Genomic DNA, 22,789 nt, shown 5'->3' on the forward strand with positions numbered 1-22,789 from the left:
GTTGAGTAAGAAAAGCAGAGGTTTAGAATCACCCTGACCTGAATTCAGATGCTGGTCCCACTACTATGTGTAGGAAAGTGAAGTTTTGGTATGTTTAGACTCTCTTGCCTGTTCTGTGGATTATTGTGAGGATTACTTCAGGTGACATACGGGCAGTACTGGGCACCTAACAGAGCGACTCACTGATTTTTAGTTCCTTTCTCCTCCATAGATAGAAAGTTCAGGTGAAATTGGGTACCAGTTTGTTTGATCAAATCAGTACACTTGTTTTATTTAGAAATTTGAAAATGATTTTTTTTTAAGTGATGAAGCCCAGGATTGCTAAGGGTCTGATAATGAGTATTGTAGGAATTGTTATAATCTGGCCGGCGCCGCAGCTCACTAGGCTAATCCTCCGCCTTGCGGCGCCGGCACACCGGGTTCTAGTCCCGGTTGCCCCTCTTCCAGGCCAGCTCTCTGCTGTGGCCAGGGAGTGCAGTGGAGGATGGCCCAGGTGCTTGGGCCCTGCACCCCATGGGAGACCAGGAAAAGCACCTGGCTCCTGGCTCCTGCCATTGGATCAGCGCAGTGCGCCGGCTGCAGCGCGCCGGCCACGGCGGCCATTGGAGGGTGAACCAACGGCAAAGGAAGACCTTTCTCTCTGTCTCTCTCTCACTGTCCACTCTGCCTGTCAAAAAAAAAAAATTAAAAAAAAAAAAGGAATTGTTATAATCTTACTGAAGGGCAGTATTTAACGAGCCTTATTAAAAGAGGAGCTTTTATCTGTAACATTTCTGCTTTCAGGAATTTAAGGCTTTACTCCATGGTCATACAGACCTAACTTGAATCCTGGTTCTACCACCAGTTTGCTGTGTAGTTTTGAGGAAGTTGTATAGTCTCTCTGAATTGCAGTTTCCTCATCTGTAAAGTAGAAATGAATGATACTTCCTATGTAATCAAGGGATACAAATTGAATGGAAGGATCAACATAAAGTGGCTATCACTGCTCAAACTAAGTGCTCAATTAACATTGATTGTTATATTAAGTAAAAGTTGGGAAGTACAAAAGCATTTATAATGTGAAAAAATAACCCTGCAGTGGTAAGGGATTAGTAACATCACAGTCCATCATAAATTCAAATATGTTGTTCCAACTAAAAATTGTATTTTAAGAGACTAAATGAAAATGTTTACACTAGTTTAGGATATAAAGCTAAACATGGGCTACATCTAATATAATTTTAATACTTTTTTTCTTTTAAAAAAGGTTTGTTTTATTTATTTGAAAGACAGAATTACAGAGAGAGGTAACGACAGAGAGGTGTTCCATTGCTGGTTCACTCCCCAAATGGCCGCAATGGCCAGAGCTGAGTTGATCCAAAGCCGGGAGCTGCTTTCGGGTCTCCCACATGGGTGCAGGGGCCCAAGGACTTGGACAATCCTCTGCTGCTCTTCCAGCCACGTCAATAGGGAGCTGGATTGGAAGTGGAGCAGCTGGAACTCAAACCAGCACCCATATGGGATGCTGGCACTGCAGGCCAGGGGTTTAACCCACTGCGCCACAGTGCTGGATCCCTTCAATACTTTTTTTTTTTTTTTAAGATTTATTTATTTATTTAAAAGGCAGTTACAAAGAGGAGAGGCAAAGGGAGAAGTCTTCTGTCTGCTGGTTCACTTCCTAATGGGCCGCAACAGCCGGCATTAAGAGCTGCCTCTGGATTTCATATGGGTGCAGGGGTTCAAGGACCTAGGCTGTCAACCACCGCTTTCCCAGGCCATAGCAAAGAGCTGGATCAGAAGTGGAGCAGCCAGGCCTTGAACTGGCACCCACATGGGATGCAGGTGCCACAGATGAAGGCTTAGCCTACAGCACCACAACGCTGGCCCCATCAATACATTTTTAAAATGAGACAGCAAACACTTTGAAGTGTTTGGAATAGTGCCTGGGACCTTATAAACACTGAACTGATATTTATATAAACCTACACACAGTGTTGTTATGGATATTTTTTCTTATATCTTTTGTTGCAAACATCTGTTAGTTTTCTAGTCAGAGAATAAGAAATGGTTAATCCTATTGTGGTTGGAATAATGAGGCTTTAATTTTCCATAGTTCCCTATGATATTTATATATTTAAATGGATAGACACTTCAGTAAATATTAAAATATAATACATTTTTGAGGGTAGAATAGGAAGAAATAATCACTGTTGAGCAGAATTTAACAGTTAAAAGTTGCTATGGTATCACCTGAAAAGCATGAAGGCTTGTTTCTCAAGAAAAAGATACACAGATGGCCAATAAAGTCATGAGAAGTAGTCAACATCATTAGTTTTTAGGGAAATGCAAAGCAAAATCAAAGTGAGTGAGATGCCACTTCACAACAATTATGATGGCTAACATAGAATAAGATAGTAATAAGTGTTAGGATGTAGAGAATTTGGAACCCTTACATGTGGTTGGCAGGAATGTAAAAAGGTGAAGTCCCTGTAGAAAAGAGCCTGGCATTTCCTTAAAAAACTTAAAAAAATTACTAAATATGAAAAAAGAGAACTGTAGTGAATAATGATGTATTTTATTCTTGGGAAGAAGAAGGGAATTAACTGTATATGACCCTACAGTTCCACTGCTACATGTATAGTCAAGAGAATTGAAAACATATTCATATCAAAACTTGTCCTAAAATGTTTATAGCCACATTATTCATAATAGCCAAACATGGTAACAACCCAGTGTTTGTCATCTGAGAAATGGAACACAAGGGCCAGTATATCCATATAATGGAATATTGACTGTAAAAACATGAATGGAATATTTTTAAAACATTTATATTTATTTGAAATGCAGGGGGATGTAAGAAATGAGAAAGAGAGAGATTGTCTGTCTTCTGGTTCACTGCCTAAATGGCTCCAATGGCCAAGGGTGGCTCATGCTGAAGTCAGGAACCAGGAACTGTATATGCCTGTCTCCCATGTGGGTGGCAAGTGCCCAAGTATTTGGGCTGACTTCCCCTGCCTTCTCAGGTGCATTAGCAGGAAGCTGGATCAGAAGTATGGAGTAGCTGAGCCTGGGACCAACAGTTCAGTATGCCAGCTTCACAAGCAGTGATTTAACTCATTGCACCGCAGCCCTGGTCCCAGGAATGATGTATTGATACATGGTGTAATGTGGATAAGGCTTGAAAACAGTCTGTTGATTGAAAGCAGCAGATTTAAAAATTCATGTATGGTATGATTGAACTTACGTGACAAAGCAGATAAATGAGTGCCAGAGACTGGGAAGGCGAGAATAGGAGTGACTGCTCTAGGGCTTTGGGGGGTGATAGGAATGTTTGAAGTTAGCAGTGATGACCATCTAACTCTGAATATTTGGAAAAGCATTGATTTATTTTCAACATCAAAAATTGAGTCTAAATTTCATGAGATAGAGTAAAGCTTCAAGAATAGTTAAGTATTTGTTGAAAAAATAAGGAGGACTACTGTTAGATACTTATATGCTTATTAAAATACTGTCATTAAAGTTATGAAACTGTTTCAAAAAATAGGCTCAGTAATGGAAGAAAAAACAAAGCCCAGGCCAGCACCGCGGCTCACTAGGCTAATCCTCCGCCTTGCGGCACCGGCACACCGGGTTCTAGTCCCTTTTGGGGCGCTGGATTCTGTCCCGGTTGCCCCTCTTCCAGGCCAGCTCTCTGCTGTGGCCAGGGAGTGCAGTGGAGGATGGCCCAGGTGCTTGGGCCCTGCACCCCATGGGAGACCAGGAAAAGCACCTGGCTCCTGGCTCCTGGCTCCTGCCATCGGATCAGCGCAGTGCGCTGGCCGCAGCACGCCGGCCGCGGCGGCCATTGGAGGGTGAACCAACGGCAAAGGAAGACCTTTCTCTCTGTCTCTCTCACTGTCCACTCTGCCTGTAAAAAAAAAAAAAAAAAAAAAAAAAGCCCAGAAACAAATCCCAATCCACACATGCAGGGATATTATTAATTATGAATATGGCATCTCACATAGTAACAGAAAGAATTCTTGTTAAAATTGTGGTGCTACATAGAACTCCTAATAGACACAACTAGAAAAGATCTTCACTGTGACACATTGTAGTCAGACTTTCCATAGTAAAACATAAAGAAAAAGATGTGCTTATGAGAGAAGCACCAGACTGCTTTCAGAGCATCTCCAGTTAGACTCACAACTGACTTCTCTTCAGAAACCCTACATGCTAGAAGAGAATGGCAAGATATAATCCAAGTCTTAACAGAAAAACTGTCAACCTAGAATACCCTGCAAAACTCTCATTTATAAATGGAGGTGAAATAAAGACCTTCAATAAAAAACAGAACTTGAAAGAATTTGTCACCACTTATCCAACCTTTTTTTTTTTTAAGATTTTTTTTTTTTTTTTTAATTTTAAAGTCAGCATTTCACAGAGAGAGAAGGAGAGGCAGAGGAGTAGCAAGAAAGGTCTTCCATCTGCTGGTTCACTCCCCAGTTGTCCACAATGGCTAGAGTTGTGCCAATCTGAAGCCAGGAGCTTCCTCCAGGTCTCCCATGTGTCACAGGAGCCCAAGGACTTGGGCTTTCCCAGGCCATAACAGAGAGCTGGATCAGAAGTAGATCATCCAGGACTTGAATCAGTGCCCACATGGGATGCTGGCACTGCAGGCCACGGCTTTACCTGCTACGCCACAGCGCTGGCCCCACTCTTCCAGCCTTACAAAAGATGTTTAAGGATGTGCTACACACAGAAACACAAAATTATGGTCATCACTATGAAAGAATTTGCAAGCAGAAAATCTCTCAATAAAAGTAAAAAGGAAATCCAAAGTAAACAATAGTCATGTTTTTTAAAAAATGGAAGGGCCAAGTTGTTAATTATCAGTAGTCACCTTGATTATAAATGGCCTCAACTCTCCAGTTAAAAGATACAGACTGGCTGAGTGGATTAAAAAACAAGACCCATCCATTTGCTGCCTACAAGAAGCACATCTCACCAACAGATACATGCAGACTGAAAATGAAAGGATGGAAAAAGATATTCCGTGCCATCAGAAACAAACAAAAAAATTGGTTTAGCCATCCTAATTTTAGACAAAATGGACTTTAACACAAAACTGTTAAAAGAGACAAAGAAGGGCACTATGTAATGGTTAAGGGATCAATTCAACAGGAGGATATGACTATGATAAATATATATACACCCAATTAAAAGGCACCGGGCTATTTAAAAGAAATGTTAAATGAGCTAAAGGGAGACATAGACTCCAATACAATAGTAATGGAAGACATGAATACCCCATTTTTAGCAATGGACAGATCAACCAGACAGAAAATCAGCAAGGAAACAACAGACTTAATTGACACTACAGACCAAATGGACCTAACAGATATCTACAGATCTTTTCATCCAACAGTTGCAGAATAGACATTCTTCTCACCAGTGCATGGAACGTTCTTTAGGATAGACCCACATGCTAGACCATAAATATGGTAAGTCTCAGCAAATTTACAAAAATTGAAATCATACCATGCATCTTCTTGGACCACAATGGAATGAAGCTGGAAATCAATAATTCAAGAATCTCTAGAACATATGCAAACATACAGACTGAACAACATGCTCCTGAATGAACAGTGGGTCACAGAAGAAATCAAAAGAGGAGTAAAAAATTTCTGGAAATGAAGACAGTTACAACATATCAAAATTTATGAGATGTGGTGGAATGAGAAGGCCATGCCAAAATGGCCGCTGACAGGCGAGCATCAGTTACTCAGGAATGGCTTCAGAAACCACCTGGTAACGGAGCCTTCTGTGATTGGTTAGGGCATAAACTGCCCCTATCCATGGGATGAACTTAGACAACCTCTAGGCGATAACCCATGTGAGGTCATCCCTTCCACATCCAGTGAGGATCCCCACATTTGTGGCAGTCCCGGGCATTCCAGGCTCTCAGGGCAGCCACCAGACCCCATTGCACCCACATCTTTGCCATTAATGTCGGAGTGGACACAGAATTCAGGTGCTGGGTTCAAATGCCTGTAAAAAGGCTTCTGCTAACCAAGGGCTGAGTATATGCTTGTGTCTCTCCAGAGAATGCGGGACAGCCCGTTTGGGTACCAGCCAGAAACATCAAGCCTGCAACTGACAGTCAACCAGAACCAGCTAAACAAGACTGAGAGTCCACTTGTTAGCAGACGCACCTGCTACTGATTGTTAAGCTGCTGCCCTATCATCCTACTCTGAGGAACTGCCCACAGCCCCATTCGCTACTGCTTTATACCCCAGTTAGCTCTGGTCAGCTACTCGAATGGCCCACAGCCTGTGTACAGTCATGCCAGTCCTGATTACCATTGTTCCTCATTCCTACCCCTATCTGAGCAAGCACTCCTGTGGTCTCCTGTTTTGAGGGCTGGTTAGTCAATAACAGGTAAGATCCCATGGGGGACAACCTAAGACAGGCACAGCTGCAGCCGCGTACGGAGACTGCATGGAAACGGGGTCAACAATGGTATGGCCAAGAATCATGCCTCCCGTTGCTCAAAAATAAACGAAAAGGGGGAAATGTGGTGGAATGAGAAGGCCATGCCAAAATGGCCGCTGGCAAGTGAGCATCAGTTACTCAGGAATGGCTTCAGAAACCACCTGGGAAACCACCTGGCAACAGAGCCTGCCTGGGAACAGGCTGTGATTGGTTAGGGCATAAACTGCCCCTTGACCAGATTGGCTGCCTCGGCTATATAAGCTGCTGTACCAACTGAAATAAAGGAGTCTTCAGGCTGCTTACCTCTGGCCCGCTTTCACCCAATTCCTGGATTCTGTGTGATGACTCTGTGCCTCTTGCCCCCACCGCACTCCTCCTCTCAGAATGAATCCACAGCAACAATGAGATACAGCAAAAGCAGTGTTAAAGTTTATAGCAATTGGTGCCTACATCAAGAAATTAGAAAGGTACCAAATAAATGAGCTATTGATGCATCTCAAGGACCTAGAAAAACAACAGCAAACCAAACACAAAACTAGCAGGAGAAAAATAATTAAATTTAGAGAAGAAATTAATAAAATTGAAACAAAAAAATGAAAGTTCAGCAAAATGAAGAGCTGGTTTTTGAAAAAATAAAAAATTGGCCGGCGCCACAGCTCACTAGGCTAATCGTCCACCTGTGGCACCGGCACCCGGGGTTCTAGTCCCAGTTGGGGCGCCAGATTTTGTCCCGATTGATCCTCTTCCAGTCCAGCTCTCTGCTGTGGCCTGGGAGTGCACTGGAGGATGGCCCAAGTGCTTGGGCCTTGCACCCGCATGGGAGACCAGGAGGAAGCACCTGGCTCCTGGCTTTGGATCAGCGCGGTGCGCCAGCCACAGCGTGCCACCGGAGCAGCCATTGTGGGGTGAACCAACGGAAAAGGAAGACCTTTCTTTCTCTCTCTGTCACTGTCCACTCTGCCTGTCAAAGAAATAAAATAAATAAATAAATAAATAAAAAATTGACATATCATTGGCCCAACTAACCAAAAAAAAAGAGAAGACCAAAATCAACAAAATCAGAGGTGAAAAAGGAAATGTAACAACAGATACCACAGAAATAAAAAGAATAATCAGAAATTACTACAAAGAGCTGTATGTCAACAAACAGAGAAACCTAGAAGAAATGGATAGATTGCTGGACACTTACAACCTACCAAAATTGAGCCATGAAGATACAGAAAACCTAAACAAACCAATAACCAAGATAGAAATTGAATCACCCTCCCAACAAAGAAAAGCCCAGGACTAGAAAGCTGTACTGATTTCCACCAGACATTTAAAGAACTAACTACAATTCTTCTCATGCTATTCAAAAACAAGTTAAGGGAGGGAATCTTCCTAACCTCCTTCTGTGAAGCCACCATCATCTTAATTCCTAAACCAGAAAAAGATACAACAGATAAATAAAACTACAATTTCTGTGATGAACACAGATGCAAAACTCCTCAACAAAATATTATCCAATCAAATCTATCAGCACATCAGAAAGATCATTCACTCGGACCAAGTGGGATTTATCTCTGGTATGCAGGGATGGTTCAACATTTCCAAATCAATCAATGTAATATATCACTTTAACAAACTGAAGAACAAAAACCATATGGTTATCTCAAAAGATGCATAGAAAGCATTTGATAAAATACAACATGCTTTCATGATGAAAACCTTAAGCAAATTGGGTATAGAAGGAACATTTCTCAACACAATCAAGACAATTTATGACAAACTTATGGCCAATATCTTATTAAATGTGGAAAACTTGGAAGGATTCTCACTAAGATGTTAACAAGGGTACCCACTCTAATCATTGCTATTCAATGTAGTTCTGGTAGTAGTAGAGCCGTCAGGCAAGAAAACAAAATCAAATGGATACAAATTGGGAAGAAGGAAGTCAGAGTATCTCTATTTGCATATGACATGATTCATAGGGGAGACTAAGAGACTATTGAAACTTTTTTTTTTTTTAAGATTAATTTATTTATTTGAAAGGAAGATTTACAGATAGAGGCAGAGAGGGCGAGAGACTTTCCACCCACTGCTTCACTCCCCTGATGGCCACAACAGCTGAAGCTGCACCAATCTGAAGTCAGGAGCCAGGAACTTCTTCCAGGTCTTCCACGTGGGTGCAGGAGTTGAAGGACTTGGGCTGTCTTCTACTGCTTTCCCAGGCCATAGCAGAGAGCTGGATTGGAAGTGGAGCAGCCAGGACTTAAAGTTGGTGCCCATTTGGGATGCTGGCACTGCACACAGCAGTTTTACCTGCTAAAGCCATAACACCGGCCCCTGGAACTCTTTTGTAAAAGAGTTTGGTAAAGTGGTAGTATATAAAATTAACGCACAAAATCAGTAGCTTTTGTATATACAAACAGTGTCACAGCTGAGAAAGTACTTCTAAGATCATTCCTACTCACAATAGCTACAAAACAATTAAATACCTTGGAATAAATTTAAGGACATCAAAGATCTCTATGAAGAAAATTATAAAACATTAAAAAAAGAAATGGAAGACACCAAAAAAAAGGAAAAATCTTTGATGTTCATGGATTGGAAGAATTAGCATAATCAGAATTTCCATACTGCAGAAAGCAATTTACAGATTCAATGTGATACTAATGAAAATACCAACAACATTCTTCTTAGATATAGAAAAAACAATGCTGAAATTCATATGAAACACAGGATACCCTGAATAGCTAAAGCAATCTTACATAATAAAAACAAAGCCAGAGGCATCACAATACCAGATTTTAAGACACACTACAGAGTAGTTATAATCAAAACAGCCTGGTACTGGCACAAAAACAGGTGGGTAGATCAGTGGAACAGAATATAAACTCCAGAAATCAATTCACACATCTACAACCAACTTATCTTTGACAAAGGAGCTAAAATCAATTCCTGGGGATAAGGACTAAATGACTTAGCATGTGGTGTGGCAAAAGGAGCCTCTTGCCAGAATTTAAAAGCTGTTACATTATGGTTTAAGTGTTCTGGGTTAACTCTTCAAAAACTGCCTTAAAATGAATTTTTTTCTTCAGGTGTAAGTTCATCTGGTGCTATTTTTGCTCTCCTTTTACAGTTCAATATACCATCTTGTTTTGCATTTCTGAGAGCTCACTAGCTGTCATTTCTGCAATAAAAGTTCATTGGCCATGGGTAAACTCATTAGAACTTAAGGGAGGTATTTAAAATGTATCAGTACTATCATGCTGGATGGAAACAATCTTCCATCATTGTACTAGTCACCTCTTTTCATTTAATTGTTTGTTCATTCATAAAATACTTGTATATCTACTGTGATTGTTAGCATAGGGGAATAGAAGCGTAAACTAGAAATTAATAAATATTTTGCAGATTAAAAAAAAACTAAAAGCATTTGGCAGAGTTTAATGGGAATAAAGAAATGTACAGAAAATTCCCTGATTTATATGATGGAACACACAGGTACTACGGCTCAGAAGGGGAAAGATTTCTTCTAGGGAAGAAAGGGTTTGAGGTGTAGGTAGGGGATCTCAGTACAGGAGAAAGCCTAGGGTCCTTGACAAGCAGGCAAAAGCATCTTTGGCAGTGTGCTGTCTGTATTGTTCACTGTTTACCAACTGTATGTCTTTTTTCCATAGCTGGTCTGAAAATCCTCTGTGGAATGTGGTAGGCCCTCAATGTACCTTTCACTGAATAAAACTCACAGTTGCAGCCTGTCCAAGGAACTGCCAAATAATTCCTTTTTTTCATAAATGCTGTTTCATCTTCATCATTCAATTTGAAATTATTTAGTTTGCAGGACTGTTACTACAAAGATTTAAGCAATTTACTGCTAATTTTTTATTTATTTTTAAAACTCTTATCATTGATGTTAGTGAATTTGAGAAAATTAGAGAGTGAAAGTCATGAGCTCTTAAAATTCTATTGTTCATGCATCATGTTTTTTGTTAAGTTCTTAGAATTAAGTAGTGAACAGACTTGGTTTCTGCCTTCATGACATTTATGGTGAAGAACAGATAATTACATTGAGTTTGTTGTTGTACACATATAGTACATATTCATCCAAATTAGATTTGAGTATAGTATGTATTCATTAGATGTATGAAACTTTATATCAGAAGTTTATATTCAGAAGCTATTTGCTTCTGAATTTATATTTTTCCTTCAACATCATTAATGCTTTATAAAGAAGCACCCTAAGGTTTATCATTATTTTTTGGAATTTAGCTTTTCTTTGTGTGCCAGTTAGGGTTATCAGGATCCAAGGAAAGAATAAATAAGTCTTTAAATTCCATGACTATAAAAAAAAAATCTATTACTTTATAAAGGAAAAGAGAAACTAGCAAATTTTTTTATAGATATTTCTTTATTTAAAAGGCAGAGATACAGAGGAGAGAGAGAGAAAAAGATATCTTCCATCTGCTGGTTCACTCCCCCAAATGAGCACAATAGCTAGGGTTGGACCAGGCTGAAGCCAGGAGCCAGGAGCTTCTCCAAGTCTCCCACATGGGTGCAGGGGCCCAAGTACTGGGCCATCTTCCACTGCTTTCCCAGGTGCATTAACAGGGAGCTTGATCAGAAGTAGTGCAGCCAAGACTTGAACTGGCGCCCATATGTAATGCAGTCACTACAGGTAAAGCTTTACCTTCTATGCCACCATGCCAGCCCTGAAACCAGCAGGTGTTCAGCTTCTATTAAGGCACATTACTGTGTTGGACGTTGTATTCAAAATACTAGTGAGAACAAGGAATGAATCAATTGGAACTCAGGCACTGGTAGAGGGGAAAAGTCCTTTGGGTATTCCTGTTCTTACTTCCCTTTTTTCTTCCTACAAGATTCTTCTTGATGAACTCTCTTCTACTAAACATTGGGCGTCTATGCATGTTTCAGACCACAGTGGATTTCACTACCGCCAGTTTTTGTTAAAGTCTTTGATTAGCCAAACTGTGAATGACAGTTCTGCATTGGAGCAAAACCCTTTGAGAAATGAGTCAGCCCCAGTTCTTCCCAAAGATGAAGCAGCAGCAGCTTCAACAGAGGAACCCAGGATAAATCTTCCCCATCTTCTAGAAGAAGAAGTTGAATTCAGCACTGATCTTATTGATTCTTACCCAGGACATGAAACTCTTTGGTGTCATAGGTAAGAGAAGGGAAAATCCACTTCCTGCCTGCTGGCATGTCATTTGGAGAGCCATAGATGGTATTACATCTGACTTCTACCTTCAGTGGAAATGTGGTTGACTGATGGTGGAGCTCTGCCCAACAGAGGAGTTATGTTTCCATATCATCATCATCTCCCCCCACCCCAAGTTATTTGTTTGGGCAAGTTCCCATATACTGGTTCACTTACCAAATGCCTGCAACAGCCAGTAATGGACTGGCTTGAAACTGGGAGCAGGGAACTTTATCCAGCTTTGATTACTGAGCCATCATCTGCTGCCTCCTAGGGTCTTCACTAGCTGGATGCTTGAGTCAGGAGCCAAGACTGAGTTTGAACCCAGGCTCTACAGTGTGAGACATGGTGTCATACCTGTGTCTTAACATCTTAACTGTGCAGCCAAACACCTGTCCCCATTTTTAACGAACAGTACCAGATGATTCTAAGGGCAGGAGAACTGCTCCCCTTTGAGGGAGAACAGGAACTGTATCTTTTTTTTTTTTTTTTTTAATCTTTCCCAGGCATTTTTTTTTATTTATTTAAAGATATATTTAGCCCGGCGCCTTGGCTCACTAGGCTAATCCTCTGCCTGCGGCGCCGGCACTTTGGGTTCTATTCCCAGTTGGGGCACCGGTTCTGTCCCGATCGCTCCTCTTCTAGTCCAGCTCTCTGCTGTGGCCCGGGAAGGCAGTGGAGGATAGCCCAACTGCTTGGGCCCTGTACCCGCATAGGAGACCAGGAGGAAGCACCTGGCTCCTGGCTTCGGATCAGTGCAGCACTGGCCGTAGCTGCCATTTGTGGGGTGAACCAATGGGAAAGGAACACCTTTCTCTCTGTCTGTCTCTGTCTAATTCTGCCTGTCAAAAAAAAAAAATAGATATATTTATCTATTTTAGAGGTAGAGTTAGAGAGAGAGAGGGAGAGACAGACCATCCACTGGTTCACTCCCCAAATGGCTGGAATGGCCGGAGCTGAGCTAATCTGAAACCAGGAACCAGGAGCTTCCTCCGGGTCTGCCGCATGGATGCACACATCCACTGCTTTCCCAGGCTATAAAGCAGGGAGCTGGATCGAAAAAGGAGCAACTGGGCCATGAATCAGTGCCCTCGTTGGATGCCAGTGTTGCAGGCCAGAGGTTTATCCTACTACATCACAGCGCTAGCCCCAGGAATTGTATCTTCTAACATGCTTTACTCAAAGCCCAGCACACCTCCATTAAATATGGATGTTTAAAACTGTGAGGATGGGTTTAGGACAAAGTTGAATTGATTTTTAGATACTAAGACCAACTGTAGCAGATTGGTTATTCTTATTAAGGAAACTATTTGAGACCATCAGATAAGTCTATGGAAGAATTGGTTAATACCCCTTGTTTCTGAATCACTATCTTCTAGTGTATGAATGAAGTTTAATTATGATTTTGCATGTATAATCATTTTTAACAGAAATTGGCTAAGACCTGTTTTTAGTTTTTTGTTTCAAACAACTCCAGGTCATTATTCTCATATCAATAAATATTTATTGAAAGACCTTTAGGATAGTATTCTTTGTCACCAGCAAACCAGTAAGTTGGAATCGAAGGCTTTGTCCAAATTCTCAGGAACTTTGTCTCCTTCTTTCTTCATGTATGTGGGTTATGAAGTGGATAGTAAGCATAGTACAATAGGCTTTGAAAGTCTCAACATTTTTGTTTGTTTTTCCTGAAAAGTTCGACTTTGAGATGTGATTTTCTCTGTTCTCTTCCTCCCCCACTTCCCTCACAGACGGCATGTATTCTACCTTCAACATCATTTAAGTGGTAGATTGGCTCACAACTTGATCCAGCTGCCATCTGCAGACAGCCCTGGGGGGACTGTGAGTGACTTGCACATCATCCCAGCAGGCCCCCAGCTGTCTCAGGCAATGGAAGTGGATGGACTGAATGACTCTAGCAAGCAAGGCTATTCCCAGGAAACCAAACGCCTGAAGCGGACCCCAGCCTCAGACTCCCTAGGCCTAGAAATGGAACACAGGTTCATTGATCAAGTATTGTCCACTTGCCGAAATGTAGAACAAGCAAGATATGCAAATGCATACAGGAAATGGCTGGTTACTTTGAGTCAGTGAAAGGTGGGTTAGTCAGTCCTTCACAATTCCCTTTGTAGTGCAATATTGCTTTCCTTATTTACATAGTTGCATGAACTGTTTGCTGATGTTGGCTAACTATATGTTCTTCATCTCTAAGCTGAAAGTCCATAGTAAATTTTTCATTTTATTTATTTTGTTAAGAACTGGCATTCCTTTGGGGATAAAATAATCATTTCTTCCTGTTAAAGATTAGTGACAAATTTTTAATTTTTGACTTTTCTTTATATTTTTAAACATGGGGCTTCTTACTTGGTTCCTCTAATTGGTTCAACACACACGTCCACCCATCTCAGGGCAGTTGCCACATAGGCAGATGTTTTTAGTAATTAAAAATTTATGTTTCGAAGCTGAAGAACATTAATACAAATGCAGAGTAACTTGATCTAATTGTTATTTGGCAAATCAAAGGCTGGCTGGATGGATATGTGAAACCATAAACCAGTTCTCTTTCTCTAGTATGTTCCACTTGTTTTAGACTAAGATAACCAAAGACAGGAATATTGGAATTTATATGAAAAAATGCTTCCATGTAATATCCATTTTAAAATGGTTATTTTTTTAAAAACTAATTTAAGAGTTTCTGTAATTGCAGTATTAGAAAAAATTACTTTTAGTACAAGTTTTGATAGTTTTTATCTCATATTTGGTATATGCCAAAACAGTCATCAACCCTTATAAAATAATTTTTCCCTAAAAGCCTAGAATGCCATTTTTAGTTATTTTAGTTATAACATTTTCCTTTATAAATTTACTCATAAAAATTGGAGAAATGAACATGGGTATTCATAAAAATGTTCCTTTTAAATATTGAAGTTACTTAGGATACACTGGATGAATTATAAAGCTTTTGTGATGTGACTGTTAAAAGGTTACTAGAGAAGAGTTTTGCAGATTACTTCTTCAATCTTTATTTTAAAAATGAGATAAAACACTTTGAGACTGAACTTATCAGGGATGTGGTACCAAAGTATCCATGTTAACAGCTGTCTCTGATCTTTTTAATAACAAGGGCTGAGTTTTTCAGGTCAGTGACTTGCTGGGGTGGGGAAGGGTCAGGTAAAGTCTGCTTTCTTGTTTTCCCCATCGTAATTGGTCTTTCCTTATTCTTTCTACACACCTTATTTTTCCAACCCATTCCGTATTTTTTTGTCATCTTATTTCAAGGATGCCTACCAAAGTGATCTCCTCCTTTAATACCATATCGAAGATACATGCAAATACATGAAACAGGACCACCCCTCTAGAAAGTTCCTCTAGGGATTTGGAAGCTGTGTCTTTTTGTATGTATTCACAGGATTTGAGTTATGGTGCCAGAGTGAGTGTGAGCACCATGCTGTGCCTGCTTCCTTTGTACTTGCTTGACAGTCCTAGAGAGAAAGGTACAGGGCAAGGCGCTGAAGAAAGCCGGCACTGCAGGGAGCTGCATTGTCTTAAGGGAAAGAAAGCAATCGTTAACTTTGGTGTCATGATTTTGTTGAGTGGTAGACTGTTGAACTGGGTGAGACACTAAAGAACACTAGAAACATTCTCTAGCCTGCCTCCAGTAGGCAGAAGTTGTCCTCTCTTGGGGCACAATTACACTTTGGTGGCTTTTATAGTATTTAGGTGAGAACTGAATTGCCATTATGAATATAATTCCATGGCTCTTTGTATACAAAGTATATTTTTAATCAAATACCTCACGGTCTTCATAGACCTCTGACTGAAATCATTAGATTTATTATTTTCAGCTTTTGTGAGAATTGAGGGAGGGAGAACCACACAGAAGACATGGGAGGTTTAACCCATTCCACTAATATGTGTTGCCAAATTTTGGCCTCACTCAGTATTGCCTTTTTTCTAAGCATCATTTTGGGTATTCCGGATATTAGGGCTTCTTATGCTTTCATGTGAGAAAGTGTCAAGACACTAGTTTAGACAATTCCTGGTAAAGCATTAACTAAGTTTCTATAGTCCTCCAAGCCTTTTTATACCTTCTACTCATCTTAATTGGCTTAAGGCTCATAACCCACTCCTTTCTAAAGCCATAGAATCCTTTACTATATTTTTATCTCTTGTCTTCCTAAGAAAGTTTTAGGTAGGGAGTAAAAATACAAGTATCCAAAGGATACTGTTAGTATGTGACTTTAATATGCTACTTTATTTCTCAAATTTGCATTTTCAACTGGTCATTCACAGAAAAAGTTAGCATTGCCCTTTCTGGTTGTATTTTTTCCTAAGTAGACTGTACTTAAACTATCTCTTTGAATCAGAGTACATGTAATATAATGGACATGTCTATTTTCAGTGACATGTTAATCTTATTTTCCTATGAATTTATAATTATTAAAAGGAAAAGTTGGGTTTCGATTGACATACATTTTATCAAACTTTCACTGGAAGAATAGCAAATCATTGTACCATCCTGTGAATCAAGATGACTACCAACAAGCAAAGAGCAATAAGATCTGTAACTGTTTGTACCATCATCCTCACCCTACCATTTTTTAGTATACCTATTTGAGTAAGAGGGTGTTTCCAGATTCTAATGTTAGCCTTCACATTTGAATACTCATTAAATATTTATTAAGTTAATAAATGATTAAAGAAGGTAAAGATGGGTTATGAGTGATAGAAAGAATGAATGATTATTGAGAAATCAGTAGATTAGTCCAGTGCATTGTGAATGAATGATGCTTTCCAATTTCATAAGACCTGGGAAGTGCCATGTATATAGAGTAAGTCAATTTAGGTTTTCTCCTTTATTTCATCACCTTATTTAAATTGGTTAAGTCCTAATCAAGGAATGTAATTATAGTCATCAGTGAACTGTAAAAAACTCAAATAGCTAATGTAAGTCACTTGTATTAAGAACACTACTTTTTCTTCATTTAAGGAATTGGAAGACAGATCTTGCATACAGAGCCCGAGCCATTTTTGGGCATCTGAGAAAATTCTTTGATTTCAATGGCTTGTTGGTCTGTATTTGCATGGATAGCCATTTTATGTATCTCCTTATTCCCCCCACTTTGATCTGTGGACATTTTAGGTATTTCTTAAACTTGGATGAGTCTTTTTTTGAGTTCAAGGATTTGATGCAGATTACTGTCCCCTGTTAAAAACTTGAGGCCTAGACTTTCAGTTAGTTTTTATTTGTAAGGTACGGTTCTAATTTAGACTTCATTAATTATTAATGAGATTAAATGTATACAGATTGTCACCAAAAGCCACTGAAATCTTTAGGTAAGGGCTTTATGTGACCCAAGATGTGGAAACGGAAGTTTTTGGATTTTTACGCAGCAGTTTGTAGGAAAGTTTATGTGTTAGACTTTGTGTCATTTAGATATGGTCAAGTTATACCAGTCTGTGCTTGTTGAGTCACACTATATTTGTGTTTGTGTGTGTATAAGTGTAAAGAGAACCTTTAATATTGTTATGAAAACATAGTATAATAATTTTTTCTTATGTAGCATAAGATGGTATCTCATATGGGCTGAATACAATTTATGAGTGCAGCTACCACTTGCTATACAGCAATGCAATCGCGATTTTAGCTCCATTGAACTGTAAAAGATGCTAAAAGATTTCACTGTAAAAGGAACTGATGTATTTTATTTTCACAGAAAGTTGATTTAATTTTATTATTTTGTTACTAGAAAAATTATATTTTAAAAGTCCATGCTATTTAAAGTATGCTATAGATTTGAACCCCATTGTAACAACTGAACCTTTTGTCTTCTGAATCTATTTCTCAAACAGAAGTGTGCAGCCCTGACACTCGATGTGCTGCAGTTTCTCCCCAGCTAGGATGCTCTTGTTTAAGGGAGAAGTGTGTAAAGGCACTGGCATGTTCAGTGTCATGAACATAGTGAGCAAGAACCGTAAACCCACGAGTTCTACTTACTGTCACACAGTGTCTTTCAAAAAATAACTCTGCATAACTGCGTTAATTCGAGTGCCTTCTTAATTTCTAAGGGAGCAAGATTACACATAACTCTAATGTTTAGATAGAAAACAGAATGGAAGTTTTATCACAGAATTGATTATGACATATTTGATTTATTCTCATTGCTAGGCATGGTCCTATGGGATATGTTACTCGTCAGTGAGATACTGCTAGAAGTGGATAGGATGCCTTGATTTGAATTAAAGTGATTATCAGTTTTAAGCATCCAACCAAGAATTAGTTCTTTGTGACGGCTTATGTTTTGGAGGTTGTAGGCATCATATTTATGGGAGTTGTGTGCACAATTCAAGACAGCCTATAACTTGTGCAACCTATGGTCAAGCAGAAACAATGGCACTGCTTCTGAAATAAAGGCCATTTTTTGTCCTCAGAGAATCCTTTGCCTTACTTGAAGTACCTTCCTTCCCTCCCCACTTCAGGCCTAATATAAGATCATTGAAAGGAGGAGAAGTAGACTTGCTGTCTTTCAAATATTGGAGAAAAACAAGTAAATACTAAGATGAAATTGAAAAAAATTTTTTATTTATTTGTATATAAAAGGGAAAGGATAGGAATTGCATATTTCAAAATAGCAAATAATTATTTGTTGTAATTTCCAAAAAATCATTGAGATTCCAAAGTGCTTTACTGAGAACTCTTGAATAATATATTCCTAAAGGACAGCATCATGCCATGCTCATGATTGTGACAGGAAATCCAGTGTGTCCACTGTGGATCTGGGCTAGGAGGGGAACCTCAGGCTCCCAGCTCAGACTTCTCTACTCTCACCAGGCCACGTTAACAGTAAAACCAAACTCTTGGCTAAGAAATAAAAATACTAGGACAGTAGCCTAGTCTGCTGGTAAAACCTTGTGCTTCCAAGAATATTTGCTACATATAGTTTGTGCTTTCTGGTCAATAATACAGTCCACAAAGCTAACCCTGACATTTCTTTTATTAGTCTGTTATTCCTCAGGGTATAGAAGATTTAGTAAATATAGGGCAAAATTTTATATTCAGTGGCAAAAAAGGCAAAAATATGCTAAATACAGTAATAGTTCTTAAAATTTTAGAATAGATAGTATTTTTTATAAACCAGTCCTGTGCAGTAGCTCGCAGATGCTCTGTGACTGCCTTGTTCATCTCACAGTTTCAGTCCCTGTGGCTCTATTCCGAACATTCTATGTTTGTCTTCTACAGGAATGGTTTCTATATTATTATATTTCCATTTTGGCAGAGATGGTGGTGATTGCATTTTGTTTTGGTTGACATCATTCTCAATTTTTGAAATTGCTATGGAAGAAAACAGCTACCATTGTTTTTCAGATTGACAACAGTTTTTTTTCCTAGCCCTTTTTCCCTGAGGATGTTTTATAGAAACATTCCATACATGCTCAGCACATTGAGTAATATGTTACACATTATAGAAGTTCAGCAAGTCAGATTTGATAAGTGCTGGAAAGGTAAGACCAGCTTATCCCTGTCTTATCATCATTGTCCACATTCTTAGGTTTGGAGGAAACACACCATTTTTCATGAAGTATGTAATCAGGTTCCAATGCACAGGGCAAAGCTCTGAGTCTAATTGTACAGCATTACAAGTGAAATTTGATGCTTTTAAGGTGTATGTATGTTTCTGTGCATGCCTACATATATATATTTGTGTGTATACATGTTTAAATGATTTGGAGATTGAATTTATATGGTGATTTTACAAAGAATTTTATCCAAATGATTTTTATTTTCCAGTTTGCATAAATGTGTTCTTAACTGTCTTAAGACAGTTTTCTTTATTACGCCAACACCCTCCAGCAAAGTTGGGAACCTTACACAAGAGCCCATTTGCCTGAATTAGCCAGATGTCTGTGCAAATTGTTTATATTAAGTCTCTGATGGTTTATAAACTGTGACATTATGGCTTCTCTTCCATATCTTCAGGGCATTAGCCTTAATTTTATATATGGCAGTCACTTTCTTCAGAGTACTATATAGCATACTTCAGATTGTTTAAAAGGTAAGGGATGGTATATTTGAAGGTTTTTTAAGTCATAGGAGCTGTAAAATTTCATGTCTAAATGTTGACAAAAACAGCATTCTATTAGAAATGCTGGTATATTGTCCTCTGTCACAGATGTCACCTTGAATTTGGAGCAAGTATCTTTTATTGGTTAAAGCATGGGTATAGACAAGTACAGCCATAGCAGGTGCCTAATGAATACTTAGTTGGTTATTTTTTTTTTTTATCTTTTATTTAATGAATATAAATTTCCAAAGTACGACTCATGGGTTACAATGGCTTCCCCCCCCACTTAGTTGGTTATTGATCTGACTCCAAACTAAGTGAACTTTCAGAAAGGATAGTTTGCCATCCTTTCAAAGAAGAGTATATTTGTAAAGTAATATATCTGTGAAATTGAAAAATTATATAGTTTGACATGAATTAGCAGGCTCAGTTTGGTTATAGTTAGTAATGTAATGAAAATATTGTTTATGTAGAACATGATCTGAAGAGATGTGAAAAGTTCCTTCTTGTGCAGGAATGTTAATAAATGTGATTAAATGTCTTAAAAAGTAGGCGGCTGACTTTGAGAGAGAGCTACTGTAGCCTTCTATTACTAGTTTCCATTACTGGCATCTCCAGTGCTATCTGATCTTAGATTTTTTAAAAAATTTCTTCTTAAATCTTAGTTGCTTTCTAGTGTCTTAAAAATGGTGTGGTAAAATAATTAAATTCCATTAAGTAGCTTTTACTTGTTTTCTCAGAACATTTTTGACAGGAGTAAGTTTTTATGAATGATGCAGTAGTTTCAGCTTCTGTTAATTTGTAGCTTTCAGAGCATTTTTCATACAGTTTACCTTTGTGAGAAGAGTAAAGAGCCTAAAGAAGAAACCATGCAGAAACATTCCTACCTGCGGAAGAGAGTGTGTATCCAAGGGCAGTGAGGCACTGCCTCCTGGTGAGGTTTTTGATGCATGATGACAGGGACTGAGGTGACCACTGTCAGTGCTGTGTTTTGTGTGTGCTCTAGGAGCATAACAGAATGTGTCTTTGATTATTTTATTGTTTTAATTTGGGACATATAAAAGATGAGTTATTGCAAAGATGCCAAATATTTAATCACTGTACTACAAAAACTAAGAAAAGGAAGAGAAGGAGAAAAAACTAAAAGGTCAGTACTCCTTTTTTGATAGCTGCTATGTTTGGGAATTTGTTGGTTTCTTTTTTTTTTTTTTTTTTTAACCTAAGTTTCTGGATACCAGTTAGTTGCTGAGTTTAACTCAGAGGGACTTTAAGGGAGAGGTTTTAATTTAAGGGAAAGTTCTTAGATATAATATTCTGCTTTTAGAATTCACCTCATTGGAGTGTTTCAGGAAGTTTCAGTCAATCCATGTTGTAAGATTTTCCTGCAATTTATGCTCAAATGGACAAGTTACATATGTGATGTGTGGTACAAAGTCAGATCTTGGGCATTCAAGATAAGTTTGCACTGCTATGTTTCTTAATCTACTTGCCACTAGTATCGCAGTCTTTAACTGTTTTTTAACTCTCATTGTGTATGAATTGACCTGTCTTTAAAGGTCTAAATAGTTTTGAATTCTTTTTATATCTAAAATGTATGCTATACAGAAGGATAAGGTAAATTTTACAGTGAAGTCTGTGTAGCATATGCTTGTGGTATACTGTAAGTTAGTATCCCAGAGTGCTTACATTATGATGCTAAATTGTAAGGCTAATGTAGTGACTGTAGATCATCTGTATCTGCACCATTCATTCAATAGAAATATGATGTAAGCCACAAAGTAATTTTTAATTTTCCAGTAGCAACATATAATAGGTATAAATTAACTTTAATAATATATTTTGTGTAAAATATTATTTCAACATATAATCAAATGTGAAAACTACTAGTGAGATATCTTGGCTACTTCTTTCCCCACATTTAGTCTTCAGAGTTCAGTGTGTATTTTGCAATCACAGCACATCTGAGTTCTGACCGTCTGCATTTCAAATGCTCAAGCTGCATATAGCTAAGAGCTACTTATTGGGCAGTGCAGATTCATAGGCTACAAGGTAGGACTTTCAGGTCAGAGACAATGAAGTAGGCAGGAAATTATGGTACTTTAAAAATTATTAAGAATAATTTAAAAAGCATCTAATAGAATTATCCACTTATTTTTCTTCATCTTCATTTTAAATTTCCTCTAGAAGTAAGATCAACGTGTTCCATTTTGCCAAGCACTATTTCAGGAGGAAGAAATTCCATGCCATAAAAAGTACCATGATATGCTAATTATAACAACATACTTTTCAGTTGTATTCACTAAATTCTGTCCTGTTTCTTTGACATAATAGCTTAAATTGCATGGTAATTGTATATCTGTACCTGTTTTGTTTTTATATTATGATTATGTATACTAACAAACAGCCCTAGAATTCTAATCTTCCTATGCAGCTGTCTTCCAGTATTTACTGGTACTCTTATTAAATTGTGATAAGTGACAGAAAAGTAGAATGAACCATTCTTTCTTCTGTTAGTTTTTTTTTATCATGTAACCGTGTACCAAGCCAGCTATAAATTATTGTATTTCTGTAGAATTTGGAAAATAGTGTTTGTCTTATCTTTACTAAATGTTTGCAATTTCTAAGTAAACGTTTCATCTCCTAAAATGTGTGCAACATGTGATGTTATCTTTACATGTAGTGGGGCTTCAAACTTAGTTTCAGTCTACTAAACTGGTTTAATTACATTGATGGTGGTAAGGAGGTGGAGGTCTGAACTGTTGCCTAGGTAAAACCAGTAATTTGGTTACTTGCATTTGTAGAAAGAATTAAAATGTTATTGTGTCTGAGACATAAAAGAATTGTCAAAAACAAATTAATGAAAATGCCACAATTGTCTTTAAATTGCATTAATAGTGACTCACTAACTTGGGAAAGTTATTTATTATAGTTATAAATATTATATTACGTATACTAGGAAAGTTATAAATATTATACTAGGTATGCCTTTCCTGATAAATGCCAAGTGCATGTGTAAAACAGGGAGTTCATCTGTTTCAGGGCCACATCCCATGTTTTCTCTATCTTTTAAGCCAGAAGCAC

The 22,789-nt window shown here is 38.4% G+C and overlaps 1 protein-coding gene across 3 annotated transcripts in view; it reads left to right on the top strand.

The window, feature by feature from the left end:
- The window catches only part of PTAR1 (protein prenyltransferase alpha subunit repeat containing 1), a 55,749-nt gene extending 33,395 nt beyond the window's left edge, over nt 1–22,354 (top strand). The window contains exons 6-7 of one of the 3 annotated variants that reach the window (XM_008256252.4): nt 11,311–11,615; nt 13,397–22,354. In XM_008256252.4, the coding sequence (XP_008254474.2) occupies nt 11,311–11,615; nt 13,397–13,739 (648 nt within the window). In that variant the 3' untranslated portion in view covers nt 13,740–22,354. The remainder of the gene's footprint in view (nt 1–11,310; nt 11,616–13,396) is intronic. The other 2 variants (XM_051846452.2, XM_051846459.2) reach the window with 2 other exon arrangements.
- Nucleotides 22,355–22,789: the final 435 nt, after the last annotated feature.

Source organism: Oryctolagus cuniculus, chromosome 1 (genome assembly GCF_964237555.1).
Source record: "Oryctolagus cuniculus chromosome 1, mOryCun1.1, whole genome shotgun sequence".
Classification (NCBI taxonomy): Eukaryota; Metazoa; Chordata; class Mammalia; order Lagomorpha; family Leporidae; genus Oryctolagus; species Oryctolagus cuniculus.